The following is a 15455-nucleotide window of genomic DNA, read 5'->3' on the forward strand; positions in this document are numbered from 1 at the left end:
CTCATCCTCGCAGCCACTCAGGAGAACCACAGACAGCAGAGGACGAACAGGATCGGAAGGTACCGATGGCTTCTGGAGCCCTGCTCTCCAGCAATCCCCCTGCCACCCGTACGAAGGTGGAGAGGGATGGTGGGTCACTTCATCGGCTACTTTGGCCGCTACCAGTCCTGAAGTCAGGAATGCTTAGTCTTCTTCCATCCCTCCTACCGGATCAAGAAACCTTTCTTCATGGGCTGCTCCCTGGAGAGGACAGGCTCTCTTTTTCCAGAGGAGACCAAGCGTTCCCCCCTAGACATTCCACTCTGAGCCCCGCTGCCAGAGCGCCACGAGAAGATGCACCCCAGAAGGTATTACATGAACGCTTCCCAGAAACGCTGGGTGCCAACCCAAACCTCTGGCCTATGGGGACCACCAGTCTGTCAACATTTTTTTAAAGATTTCTTTCATGCTTGCATCTTTTGGTTATATGCACATTTATATACATTTATATTTAGTGTCTATGCAAGGTACAGATATACAAATATCTTTTTTACACCATTATCGGGGCACTTAAGATGCACATGGACTTTTTGTTATGGTGCTTTAAATTTTTTGGCTTGATAAGGATTTTCCAGGACAGACTCAGAATATTTTATGAGCACATACTGTGACAGCCACAGGACACGTACGATAACCCACGCACGTTTTCCAACTTCACAGCTTGTGATTACATGTTGGCACCTGGTGATTGACTGAGATGTCCTGAACCCCTGGAAAAATCAAAGCACCAGAAGAGCTTGTGGAAACAAGCAGGTTTGCAGTCGGAATGGCCTGAGATATAATAACAGTAAATTGTGCTGGAGATGAAACACAAAACTCATACGGATAATAATACGGTCCAGGGTTTACTTCTTGGCGATAGTGAAAATTTAAACTGATTCTGTTGCTCCAGAATTTAAATTGGAAGAAAGTTTAAAGATGGACGAATGGGAAGATAATACACAATAAAAAAGTAACAATAGCTTACATAGTCTATGGCTACTCTCTACTGCAGGCATTTTAAGTAATAATTTATAAATACTATGAAAAATATATTTATAAATACTATGAAAGTATAAAGACCATGAAAAATAACTGGCTTTCATACGTGAGACGTAGTATGATCTGGCTTTTGAGCTGAAGCATTTTAGTTTTTATTAACTGTATAATTTTGAGGTATCGGTAAAACTGTTTGGAGTAAATAAAACCACCCAGAATACTTTTCCATTTTATATACAAATCTTTAAAAGAAAATTAACATTATAAAGAATATTAACCTTATTTTTTTGTTTATTTCAGCCAAATCAAATTAAATAAACCTACTGGTCCTGATTTATAGAAAGAAAAAGCTTAGCTCAAAATGCCTGCGTTGGGAGGTTGGCTGTGACTGAGGGACTGCTTGAAATACCGGTGCAGAACAGCCTTTATACTAGAGAGCCAGAACTCAAGGTACATACTCTTTTTTTTCCTGACCATGGCGACTCATTACAGGTTTTGATTCTCATGTTTGTTCAGGGAAAAAAAAAGGTCTAAACAAAACTATACGTTTGATAAAAATGGAATTGTCTCCAAGTCTAATTTTTCCCATGAACAGGTCAGTTTTAAATGACGAAAGTAAAAGCATGAAAACTGTGTAAGACTTGGGGGCAGTTATTACATTATTCTACAGACCAAGATTTATTTAAGAGTTATCTCCATGAAGTAAACCTCAGAGAGAGGCCTCAGAGAGCGGCATGGACACTAACGAAACCCTGGCATCCCACTCCATTTTTAATGTATCTACTCCATTAAGCTCACTCATACAGAAGCCGTAATTATCTTCAGATAAAAATGTCCCCAGCTTTAATACAACAACATTAGGGTTTTTTCATCAAAATATTTACCCACAAGATAACCCTTAACAACTGTTCTAAGATCAAATAAGAAAATGTCTTATCTCATATAACTGTGTGTGATACATGTGATTACATAATTTGTACATGCTGCGTGCGCTATACTGAAATATAAATGAAAATCATCAATAAAAAGGAAGAGGAATCTGTATGTTTACAAGAGCGTTTCTCCTGAGGACTGATGCTGGGCAGTGGTGGGGCAGAAGGACGTGGTGAAGGAACATCACGGCACCAAGCCCTGTGCTCCAAAGGGTTCCTGCTGTCCCCGCCATGACCCAGAGCACCGCTGCTGTCGCTCCCATTGACACCTTCTGCAGGGACCTTCAGGAATCTTAAGGACAATCTGGCCAAATTCCACAATGGGTCAGAGAGCCTTCCTACCTGGTTGCAAACTAACATTATGAGAACAGCGTTCTGAGATAAAACCTTATGGTCTTTGGGCGAGGTGGAGCCTTAACCAACACTTTTACCTTGGGAATAGACTACAGAAGGTTTGGACACATGGAAAGGACGTTCCCTTGAATTTTGAATGCACTTTTGCTGTTACAGCTCAACTCTTCGTACATACACACGCATACATGTCTACACTTACCTGTACGCACCTTACATTTATACTTTCCTCTTTTCAGGCAGCTTTACAAATCGTAATATGATCAGAAAAGAACTTCTTACCTGGGGAAATTATATAGAAGAAGTCCTTAAACTCATCCATCCACACCTCAGCCAGCCTCCTGTTGTTCTTGTTGATGACGTGTCCAGTGCCGCCAGGGAAGGTGTAAGGTGTTGCCTTTCGGAAAACGTGGCCGACGTGCGAGCAGGTGACAATCTCAAGGGAGCCGCCGCACTGCCAAATCTGAAATTAAAACATGCAGAAAACGTTGACCAAACCAAACACAAACCACACCGAGTTTATAGCAGGAGGGACTCTGACAGACAGGCTAGCAACTCAACAGGGAATTTCAAGCAAAAGTTGAAGGGAAATAGCAGGGGCACAGCTCTTGGTAGCAATGGAAGTGCACAGACCTTAGTGCAACGTGAAAGCTTGTGTGAACAGTTCACCTGGTCCTGTGTCCTTACTGCATGAACACACACAAACCATCGTCTTGGAAAGGTGTCATGCTATAGTGGACTAAGGGTAGGGTATGGATGTCACCTGTGCATTTGAATCTTCCAGGATTTCAAAATATTTAAAGAAACAGAGAAGAACTCTTACTTTTATATCTATCTTTTTTTTTTTTTTCAAAGCAGAATCCTGTTCATGACCATCCCAAGTAAAGGCACAGCACATCTTGGTTGACATCCCAGACAGCAATAGAAAGCAGCAAGCACAGGTACTTTGAACACCACAGAAGTGAAACACAGATGCAAAAAGGATGTTCTCTGGTTCATATGCTGGTGAGTACCATGATCAACTCAAAAAACAAAAAAAAAAAAGAAAAAAGCTATAGACAAAGAAGAGAATTTGATGAGCTTCTAAATGCAAACTGTCCCTTTCCACTGCTGGAGCCAATCTATACTCTCAGGTAAGCGCAGTGCCTTCACTAAGACTGCGCAGGTATAAAAAAAAAAAAATATGATATAATCCCGGACTTTAACCCCTGCTGTTAGAAGAAGTAACATATTTTTCTGTCGGATCACTAGTCCTGCCCTGACAGACATCAGTTTGTGTATTAACGCTGTTCTGCAATCTCCCATCTTTCCAGGCTCTGAAAAGAACTAGAAAAGAAACTAAGGCAAGCTGAAGGTCCAAGTTTGCAGGACCGGAGGCCTAACATCAGCAGAGGGCGAACAACAGCGGCTAACGAAGATTTCCACCGGATGGTAACAGGGTTACAGAGCTTTGCTGTTCTGCCAGACAATATCGAGTCCTGGGGATTCACTCGTCACTAAGGTTCACTGACATTTCTGGCACCCACAAAGGCATCACCAACTGCCCGGTTCTTTAGTTAGGCTCGTCCCACCCGTTGCTTTAGTCTCCTCCTAAGCAGCCAGCAGGACTCAAATTTACAATACCTCCTGGTATTAAAACAGGGAGTTTAAGAAGCGCTGGGTGTTTTAAACAGGAACACTGGTACAGTCTTGTAATTAGAGCTCCTCACCACAGACTTAAGTTACCATAGTAACTTAATGCAGATTTTATTTAATTAGGGCTAAATCCTTTTATATAATTTCATTAGTATGCTAAGTGATGTACTCTGTTGGGATAAGCAATGACAACATCAAAATATTCTTGTGTTTAACATCTTGTGTTTTGCAGCTCAGTGACAACCAGTCAGCTCAGGTGCAACTTCAAGCTGATGGATGCCAAGGACCCCGCGGCCGTACCGACAGGGGAGCGCGATTCAAACCGCAGCACGCGCTCCTGGTGTGTACAGCGCAACCCGGGGGGAACTCACTGGACAGGACAGCAGTGAGCATGTGCAATTGTAGGTGTGCTTTAACCCACGGTCTCCCCGCCTCCGACTACTCTCCGTGGCAAGAAATTCCTCCCACACTACCATTTTTTTTTTAAAACGTGTGTTTCTGTACGTTTTTTTAAGCAGATTTTTGGCTGTCCTTGGTACAATCTGCTATTACAGTTGTCATAGGAATTGCAGAGGAACCTGCGCTCTGTTCAGAAGAAAAGGACATTTATCTTTTCAGTATTATTAAAAAAGCAAACCGACATTCCTGAATATTCCCTGGTAAAATGACTACTTTCCAAAAGTTCACTGAATGGCTAAGGATGGTGGGATTCCAGAGATCTGATCACCACACAGACAAGATACACTACAGTAACGCATTTCATCGCTCTCCATCCCAGCCCCGGGGAATGCCAGAATGGTCCCTGGCACCGCGCTGCTGAAGAGCTCTTTGTAGACGACACCTCAATTCAGGTAATTCCATACCTGCCAGCAGCTTCTTCCTGACACTGCTGCTAAATTTTACTGCAGTCTTTTTCATTTTAACATTCATTATATTTTTTTTTAATCCAGAAAACTTTCCAGGGAACTAATTTACTTGATCTTGGGAATCAGATATTTCCAATGAATGGTATCTTTCCTTCACCCTGCCTAGTTTTTTACAACCTAGTTTTTTACAACATGGCCACGATTTTATGAATTATTGCTTTACTACAGCCCTTCTAGTCATCTCTTTCCAGAAAGAGAGCCACAAATGGAGCCACCGCCTCACCCCAGACTACTGCAGCGAGACTTTCTGCCCACCAAACCCTGCAAACCTCCGCAAACAGGTGGGGACTGCAGCCCCTCGCTCAGCAATATTCCAGTTTACTGACCTCCCACACGTCGTAACAGGCAATAAGGGCCCTGACGGCGACTAAAAGCACCGAGGGACTAAAGACAGCCAGATTGCAAATATTCCTGTACAAGACTGATGTATGTCATTTAAAAAAAAAAAACAAAAAAACAAACCAAAAACCTAACTCTAATTTGCACATTGAATTATTTATAAACCAGTCACTGTCACATCATAATTTTTAAGGTTGAAGGTGTCTTCCTTTGATTCTCCTCTGAAGTTTAACCCCTCTCCTTCCACCTGACTGAATTCCCCAAAATCAGATATTCTTCCAACCGTGGTACTTCAATCCTACAAGTCCCTCGGTGCATCTTCCAACCCAGCACGTCCCACAGGTTTGTTTCCCACCTTTCGCAAGAAAGGTATTTAGTAAAAATAAACCAATCCAGCCGCGACTGTCCAGTGAAGAAGCCCCAACGGTGACCCGTCCCCAGGCTGCGACCTCATCCTTCAGCACTGCCCATTCGCCCACCCGCCAGCTCACATTTATCTCCACCTTCTCCTGACTCAGGAGGTAATTCCCAGAGAGCCCCTCACTGAAATCTGCCACATCCCCTTGCTCTGGAAAAGGAGCTGTCAAAGCCAGCATGTTATCATTTACCTTCTATAGAGCCAGGCGAGACTAACCCACGCTCTGTTTATCTTTTTGCTTACCGATATGAATTCATTCAAAATTTGGGGTAAGACACTGCACGCCATGGAATTAAAACCAAGGCTTGTATTTGCCTACATAATTTATCCCTTTTTAAACATAGGCATTAATTATTTAGAACTACCTTTGATTTCACGGACATTTTAAAACCATTCCTATTATTGCATAAAACGAGGGCGTTAAACTCCATCTGATCTCTGTGCAGCCTGCTGTCAGGATTTTTTTTTTCTCTTCCACCATTTTTGAACACTAAGTCAAAGTCAGTTCCTGCAGAACTCGGAGGTCAATCAGCAATATTTAAGGCTCATAATAATTTGTATGCAAATAAAAATAAAACAACTTCAAGGCTTTACTACAAATCTTAAAATAAGTAGAAAAAAATACTCCTGTAGGAGTAGGGCTTCTTTGGGTACACGTGTGTGTTTATTGATGATGCTGTAAGATTAAACATCTCATGTATATGCATGGATCAAAGCTATGGTAAAAAAAATCCCCAAAGATTACTGCAGTCGTAAGCAAGTAAAGTAAGTTAACATGTAATCACTATGCAGTGATGCGAAAGTAACAATTAGGAAAAAAAAAAATCCCCAAAACTCTAATACCAAAGATCTCTATAATGAAATCAACTGAACTGGTGTATCTTGCGTATTTTCCCTATAGAAACATAAGAATCCTGACATACAGAAAAATTAATGCAGTCCAAAGAAAGGGAAAAACGTTGTATGCTTTAAACGTAAGCACACAAACATAATTTTGAGTACATTTGTGAGCAAATTGTGCTCCTAGAATTAGTTAATGTAGCCAAACAGCTAAGGAATATTGAAAAGCAGAGAGATAGATTTTTAATCTGTTTGCCAGGTGATTAGGGATTTACATACCCCAAATTCCACTCACCAACATGCAGAATTAATTTCAATGTCACAGTGTACTTCTGAAAATAATCCCACACGCACGCGACCTTCCCAGCCTCGCTGGGAGTTACACGCCGTCGTGCCCGTAATTACACGGCGCCGGTCTTCCCGTCATCCAGATCAGCGATCCCGCGAAAACCCTTCACTCGAACATGTTTATCTGCTCTCTTACACCTATAATTTTGCAGCTGGAAGTTGAGACCTCGCATACAGTCAGGCTGAAAAATTGCTTATTAATACCCTTTGCGCATAGCTGGCGAAGCTTCGTCGCTAGCCTTCGGCCTCATCAGTATTTACAGCAAGAGAGCAGCGGCCGTGGGACGTTACTCCTGGTCCGTGCCGGGGGGCTGCGGCTTGGCCGTGCCCGTTTCCTCGCACCGAGACTTGTTGCACGATGCGGTGGCCTGTAATAGCTATATTAGAGGGGCTATAATAGCAGTATCTCTATAGATCAGCTACTACGCTAAGGTACAAGGGAATTAAACATCCTCGCTCCTCCTTCATTTACTGTAAGATTTCCTACAACAGTAAAACCAGAAATTTCAGAGGCTGAGAACAACGTATTAATCCATCACGCTACTTGAGAGATACACATGGAAGCATTTGCACACCCTCTTCTGCACTTCTAACAGCTGCCAGAAAACCAAAAGTAAACAGCATCTCATTCCTCTTAGAGTACACACTTGCTTTCTCTAGCGTTGCGTTGGCCTATTTGGATTATTCTGAAAAATAATCTTTTTGTTTTGTTTTCTGACGGACAGATTATTTTTAATACCCTTTCCAAAGCTTTATGAGCTCCATTCTGACCACCAAGTTTTCAGGGCATTCCCTGATTGGGGAAAAAACACTTACAGCATTTAACAGGAAATTAAAAATGTGTAAGGAATTCTATAAATAAAAATATGGTAAATATTTATGAATAAATGGGGTTTTCATAAATGAGATTCCTGCCAGGATGATGATGATGATGATTATTTTCCCAGTTGCCATTATGAAAAGACATCCTCCAAAAGGCGTCAGTAAAGCAAGGAGCAGCAGCACAGCTAAAAGATGAAATACTGATTTACCCAGAAATACGGGAAGTTGTACACAGCCGCACACATCCCCACGCTAAAGGGCACTTCATAACAGGTTTTGAGGATGCAGGGATGAACAAGACGGGGCGGGGGGGGGGGTTGGTTTTGTTTTCTGAATACCAGACCAACACCAAAGCTAGCCCGCTCCTGCCTGATGATAAAAACACGCAATGCACCAAGAGCCCTCTGGCTGACTCCCATCAGTCACTTTCCAGAACAAGGCTTAGTCTCCGTGTTTTCCTGACTGCAACGAGGCATTCTGGAATCTCGCCGGCTAATTGCAGCTTTGCAAGGCAGCTGCTGGCAGAACCTCCCCAGCCCCTGGGCACTCTCTGCTACCAATTTTCTGCAGCTGTTTTACATCAGGTGGGGATTTAGAATCACAGAATATCCTGAGTTGGAAGGGACCCATGAGGATCATCGAGTCCAACTCCTGGCCCCACACAGGCCCAGCCGAATCAGAGCATATGACTGAGAGCGTTAGCCAGACACTTCCTGAACTCAGTCAAGCTCGGTGCTGTGACCACTTCCCTGGGGAGCCTGTTCCAGTGCCTGACCACCCTCTCAGTGAAGAACCTTTGCCTGATATCCAACCTAAACCTCCCCCATCGCAGCTTCATGCCATTCCCTCAGGTTCTATCACTGGTCAGCAGAGGGAGGAGATCAGCGCTTGCCCTCTCGCTCCCCCTCGTGAGGGAGCTGCTGCAGGCCGTGGTGAGGCCTCCCCTCAGTCTCCTCTTCTCTAGGCTGAACAAACCAAGGGACTTCAGCCTCTCCTCATAAGTCTTCCCCTCTAGACCCTTCACCACCTTTGCTGCCCTCCTTTGGACACTCTCCAATAGTTTTATGTCCTTTTTGTACCGTGGCGCCCAAACCTGCACGCAGCACTCGAGGTGAGGCCGCACCAGCGCAGAGTGGGACAATCCCTTCCCCAGACCGGCTAGCGATGCAGCCCAGGGTACGGCTGGCCTTCCTGGCAGCCTGGGCACGCTGTCTGGATTCAGAGGCCTCTGTATTTTATTGCCCCAGCCGTACCTGAGGTACTCGGCTATTCGGTGGGTTTTCTTCACAGACGAGGGCTCTATACACCAGGAAGGAGCAGGGCAGGGCTGCCGGGCATTGCCGGGGTAATCTCCCGGCACTGGAAGCGCATCGTTGCATTTCTGTTCTTCACGCCGTGCCCTCTTACCAGGCCGATGCACGTGTGCCAGGCTGGTAACGCTTCTTGAACTTTAAGCAGGAGATTCTTCCAAAGACATAAAATGACATTCTCTAGTATGACGCCCAAAGAGTTCTGCAGAAAATTCACGCACTTCCATTCCTTGCTTCCCCCGCCTCAGTCTTAATGAGTAAAACGAGAATAACGGCAGAGCTTTTATCACCAGGGCTTTCTGCGGAGAGCATGGCTACTGTTGGTCTTTGTCGTTCCACAAATTCTAATTTAAAGCTGACACTAGGATCTCAAACAGTATTCTCATAAAATTTATATAAGTTAAGCCCATTGCTGGCTTACATAAACATTGAATAGAACTCAAGTCCAGTTTGAAACAGGACTCAATAAATAATTATTTAGGGGGAAAAAAAAAAAAAGACCAACAAAACCTCAAAGTATTTTTTTTATAGATATATTTTTTTTTTTTTTACATGAATTTTGGAAGTGCCCAGGAAGCAGAACCAGCAAAACCGTCCCAAAGGCAGAGGTATCAGCTCCACCTGCACTACACGCGGCCGCAAACCCCAAATCATCCCGACCGGGAGCTGGCTGCCCCACGCCACGAACCCCGGCAGGTTTCCCACGCCGCTGCCACGAGCCAGAGCAGAACAGCACTAGACGAAGACAGAACAGCACCGTTAGATTGCTAAACTCCTCAGGAAAGGTTTGCAAAATATATTAGCATTATTCGAGCAAGAGTATGCATTAAGAATATCCTATTTAGGGCATTTCTTTGGCGTATGCTGGAAGCTGAATGCACGCTCACACGCTGCTCTCAGCAGAAGATCAAATGCTTTCTGCCAAAATGAATCTATTATGGCAGGGAGCAGGAAAAGGCCGTGGAATTGTAAATTATTTTATTCTGCTGCATTTACAAGGCCCGACAGAAAAATGATCAGTATTTGTGTCTTTGTTAACAAAAATAGCCACTGCCAAAAGGAGCCCACAGAAAATCACCTTCCGTATATTCTCCAGTACGGACTCTTGACAAAAATCACCTTGTTTTGTCCCCATGTATCGGAGTTGGCTTTTCAGGGATTATCATTTTTATGATGAAAACCCGGTGTTCTTCCAAAAAGAGCGCTACACATTTTAGACTCTTCCCTAGCGAGAACAGGATCTTTCCGCAGTAATGACTCAAAACGGGTCCTGAACAAGCTCTTCTGTAAGCGATACAGAACGCCGGCAATAACAAACAGCCCCGAAATCACACACTCTGATACTCGGTGAAACATGAACAGTGGTGATGTGCAGATTTAGTCGGCGAGAGGCAGGTATTTAATGCTTTAAAGCCATGCTAGGCAGGCTCTGCTCCGTGGGCCACTTCTAAAGATGAGAAAAACAAGCCTACTAACAGCCTTAAGGTAAAAATAAGCTTCTATATAGGGGCCTACATACATCCGAGGAATATTCTTAGGGGTCTATATACCAAAAAATGTTGAAATCCACTGAATTAAAACATTAAGGGTCAGGAGAAGTCATTCGAGCCTTCTATCACAGGAAAGTGAGCAATTATAGAAAATGGCCTGAAAATGCTTTCAATTTCTCAGGTGATCTTTAGAAATACTTGCTTCACAAAAATCTTCAAGTAGTTTCAGTCAATAGAAAACAGTCTACCAGCCCTGGTTGAAGACAAAAGATGGGGAGGGAAGGAGAGAAGGATATCCCTGTGATGCGCTATGGGTACTAGGTAGGTAACCCAGGGTTTATTTTGCATACTCACTTAAAGTGCATAAATTATGGTACATCAGAGATGTTCAAAGTCATTTTCAACATCCTTTCTAACAATTACTTATCAAAGGCTCAATTTTCCAATTTTCCTTTATGTCTAAATGACAATTACTAAATGCAATTCCCTCAAAGAGATTTGATTCTTGCCATGGGCAACGCACCTATCCCCAGCAGAAATACAGGCAACTTTTCTGCAGGATGTGAGATTTCTCTGCGAGCTTGGTTCTCACACAGAATAAAAATCCCAGCCAGAACTTGCAAGTTCGTGATGACATACACTTTCAAACACTTCTATTAAAACATAGATTTAAATTATTTTTTTTAAACTATATACATTTGTATCTTGTTTTTGTCATTAGCATTTGCACTAGCTCACAGAAAGCCTCATTTCTTTATAAAAAGAACAGTATTGCTAAAACAGGTATTATTTTGAAAGTTTAAAACTTTCCAAATGGTAATAAAATGTTTCATGCAGTAAAAAGGACCAAAATACGAGGCACCCCCACACATCTTGAGAATTTAAATTAACCCGTGACTTGCATGACAGCTAAAAGCAGAAGCACCCTGTCCCCAGCGCGGGAACTGTTACAGCACAACTGTGTTTGTCGACAGAAAATGAAGGAAAACGGCAATTACCCTAAAAGACATTTCAAGATTCTCGCCACCCCAGATATCCATTCCTGCATCGTAAGTTCCTATCTCTTCAAAGTAGTTTCTGTCAATAGAAAATAGGCCACCAGCCATAGTAGGGGTCCTAGTTGAAAACAAACAGAAAAAAAAAAAGAGGAAAAAGAAAAGAAAAGAAAAAATACCTTTTGAAAGACACTGTGGAATTTATCACGTGACACTACAGTACATTTCACTACCTCAGACATTTTGACTATAAATATATTCTATGCACAGCAACTTAAACATAAACTACTAACAGTAGTAACGCGGTTTCGGCTGCATGCTCTGCGCCTGCCCCTCGGGCAGAGCTCCCCCGAAGCCGAGGAGAGCGCTGCCCAAGTGAGACCTGCAGCGTTGCTTCCTACCCGCGAAATCACATTCCCATAGGTTATTTCAGGAGCATTGTAATGGTAAAGTGGATGGAATTTTGGCCTTCTGCATCCAGAACAGCAGTTTAAATCCAATCCGAAATGCTTAGTGAAGAGAGTTTAATGCCTTGGCTTTGCCTTTGAGGGAGACTAAATGTGCATAAAATTACCAGGCATAATCTCTCTTAACAGGATTATAAATCCTTACAACAGGCAAATCCAGTCAGAGTGCAACTTCCTTTGTGTAAAGATGTCCTATTTCCCTGTAAATATCTGCTCTACGGTTTTTTCCCAGCATTTAAAGCCTACGTGAGATGGAAAAGGCTCGCCCCACTTACAGCATCCCAGCTCTGCGGTAGCACACCCACGCACACCCACCGAGGCACAGCCCTCTGGCAAGGGGCACGGCGCCCACGGGCTTTGCCGGTGAGCAGCTCCGGGCACATTACCCATAGCTGGGGACCAAGCCTTGCCGGTCACAGATCAGGCGTGTTTCTGTCCTCGGCTTCACAAACAACTGCACAGTGGGCGAGACTGGATTTTGAAAATGCATAACCTAGCGCCAGCTCAATGCGTACAAGCGCAGACACGCACACCAGTAACCACGGTCTGTCTGCAAAGGATTCGGTCACAAAGCTGAACTCGTTCATTCAGTTACTTTATTTAGTAAACTGCTTGGAACATCCCACACTCCGTGCAGCAGCCTCTGCTCCCTGCCTCTGCGCAAGCGCAGCATTTCCAGCACCAGCACTCCTGCCCAGCTTCCACGAGAGCTCCTGTGCTTGGACACAGCCCTACGCAAACAGTGATGACATGAAGCGAGTTCCTAGAATTTGTCCCAAAACCAGAAAGCGGGTCACACGTAACGCAGGGGAAAGCTGGAAGAGGGGCTTCACCGGTGCTCCCGCCTGGGGCAGAGCATCGCTCGGGCACCTCTCAGATCTTCCTTGAGTAGCTTTTGTATGTGCTACACGCAACTTGAATTAGCTAATGCACACCCCTATTTGCACCTGCAATTGCCGTGTTACGTTACGGTCAGTGTGGGTGTTACACACAGAGCGCAGGTGCTCAGGGACCGTGGGCACGGTGCTGTGCTGGCACTGACACAGCCCTGGCAGGAAGGAGTCCTCACTCACTCTCAAACTCGACAAACCCAGGGAATTTGCCTGCTGCGCAACCACTTCCCCTTCTGCCAGAGCCAACTATCATTACTCCCAGAAAAAAAAAAAAAAAAGCACAGTTTAGCGATGAAATACCACCGGACCCTGACTTTTCCAACACCTCATTTCTATTTTTCTCCCTGTGCTCTCAGCGCTGAAAGCTCAGCTAATTATCTGTCTGTCATCCGGACAGGGCTAAACCTTCCCAGGTTTCAAGGCCGCTTTGTGGCCCTCAGCCTTGCTGGGTTTCTGCCACAGACGGTGCTGCTGGCCCCCGACCCGCACTGCGGCGAGCGGAGCAGCTGGGGACGGCCGGGCGGTGAGACCCTCCGCATGACCGCTATCATGACGTTAAACACCATCGAGCGCGGGGAGCACAAAACAGAGCCGCCTGAAATCCTTCTTAATTGAACTGGTTTTGCGCCAGATGGTTACCAGTGCAAAAATACTATATTTAGAAGAAATTTCTATCATCGATTACCTAGAAACTCTGTAAGTCTGTGCAAAGCTGCTTACACTGATACGGAAAGCCGTGCCCGTACTGGGTTGACTCACCTGCCTGGCCGCTGGCCCAGTTCCCACAGGACTCCCAGCAACTCACCAACACTCTGATGAGCCGGTGCCCGGCTCTGCGGGAGCAAACCTCCGCTCCCACCCCCAGTAGCCTCACTGAAGGGGTCCCGCTGGTTTCAGACAAATAACATCATCCCCATCCTCTGTCTGCAACAGAAACCCTCCTCCTCTGCCTCCCCTCCCTTCCTCCTGCTCCTCCTCTCATTTCTTTCCCTGGAGGAAGGCAGTCTTTGCTTGAATTGTATGACATTTCCCATTTTTTGCAAAGATTCAGTCTTAAGCAATTTTTAAATGATGCAACTGAATTGCACAGACAGATCTGGACTCTTCTGAAAAGTCATCAGCAACTGTTTATGAAAAACAGCGTTTCCCTAATAACTCACTGGAATGAGAAGTGCTGGGTTTCACGCTGTAAAACGTAAGTAACTACGCACCAGTATGTGCCACGGATTCTCACAGAGCTGACCCGCAGCAGGCAGGACTATTCCCTGTTACGTGAATTTGATGTTACACAAACAGACCTGCAGAGCGCTCCCTGTAAAACCAGCTGAAACAGTAATATTAGCAAGAGTAAGGTTCCTCCAGTTCCTTTCTCAGCTTTGTGCCTTTTAGCTATATTTTGCTACTTGGAGTCATACTAACAACTACAGTAATGTGTTATGATTAACTCTAATCATCATTCAAACCCACTTTTAATTTTATTTTGGAGATAACGTCTGCTTCTTGTTTCTGCCGTTATTAGGAGCAAGCAGGATTCCCGTTCCCGTACCGGCATGGACTTCCCACAACAAAAAGGCACCGCCGGGGAGGGAAAGCGAGGAGGGGCTGGCACGGAGCCGCTCCCGAGGGGACCCCAGACCCTGGCGGGGACGCTCAGGTCGGGTCCCCCAGGGCAGGAGCTGCCCAAAGCCATGGAACGTCACCTCACCCCGCATCCTCCAACCTGCCCAAGGGGTCCAACTGCCACAACGGCAGCATCACTGACGAACACCCCCGCTATCTGTACGGCTTGCAATAAGGTTTTTACACCAGTTTCAAACACATCATCCAGGCAGTATTAATTGTAGTCAATTCTGAGTTTAATCAGCCATCATAAGAAGGTAAAGACAAGATGCTCCTAATACTTGATTTGTATTTTTCCTCTCAATAACGAATTTATACTTGAGAAAAGATTTTCTGGAACAATTTTTTTTTTTTTTTTTAGTATTTATAATGCTAGCCTGGAGCGTCTTCAGCTTAAAAAACTGAAGGGCAAGTATGGAAATAGCCATAGAAATGTGCTGTGCAGAGACTGTAAATGCCCAGCACGGAAACACTTTATGTTTTTAATACTGTAGATGTAAGAAGACAAGATGCTTGTAAACTGACCTTAGCACAGACAAGTTTTCTATTGCCGCAGGAAAATTCACAGAAGGAGAAATGAGTTCACTTAAAGCCAAAGGATGTTCTGCAAAGCACAAATACTGTGCAAGGATCTTTCAGTGGAAAAAGAAGAATTAAAGGTTTAGCAAGACCACTGGCTTTAGCTGGCACTACCCAGGAGCGTTCACCACTGAACCAGACCAGACCTGAGGAGGACCCGCACTGCCCAGAGCTCTCCGCCTTCCTAATGCCCAGATCTACCCACAGCCCCCGATCAGCCACGGGAAGCTTTAGCTTTAACCTGCTCCACACCTCTGCACAGGGCAACAACCATCCAGGTTTTGCTCCCCAAGAGCCCTCTGGGACCAGCGATGGGCTTTGTGCTTAAAATAACACACTTTGACAAGGTCTAACTGTTTACAAAGCTGGAGGTTACTCCGGTGACAGTGGAAGTTACAGCATTTACTCTAGGTGGAAACAAGATAAAATCCCGAGGTGCGTCAGAACAGCAATGGATAGCCTCTGCTATTCAA

The 15455-nt window shown here is 44.6% G+C and overlaps 1 protein-coding gene across 1 annotated transcript in view; it reads right to left on the reverse strand.

Moving 5' to 3' along the window:
- Positions 1–15455, reverse strand: part of GALNT13 (polypeptide N-acetylgalactosaminyltransferase 13) — a 136209-nt gene that overhangs the window by 43714 nt on the left and 77040 nt on the right. Inside the window, exons 8-9 of the mRNA XM_054829171.1 lie at positions 11427–11544; positions 2583–2763 (exon numbers count right to left, since the gene is read on the reverse strand). Coding sequence (XP_054685146.1) covers positions 2583–2763; positions 11427–11544 — 299 coding nt within the window. The remainder of the gene's footprint in view (positions 1–2582; positions 2764–11426; positions 11545–15455) is intronic.

Source organism: Grus americana, chromosome 6 (assembly GCF_028858705.1).
Source record: "Grus americana isolate bGruAme1 chromosome 6, bGruAme1.mat, whole genome shotgun sequence".
Classification (NCBI taxonomy): domain Eukaryota; kingdom Metazoa; phylum Chordata; class Aves; order Gruiformes; family Gruidae; genus Grus; species Grus americana.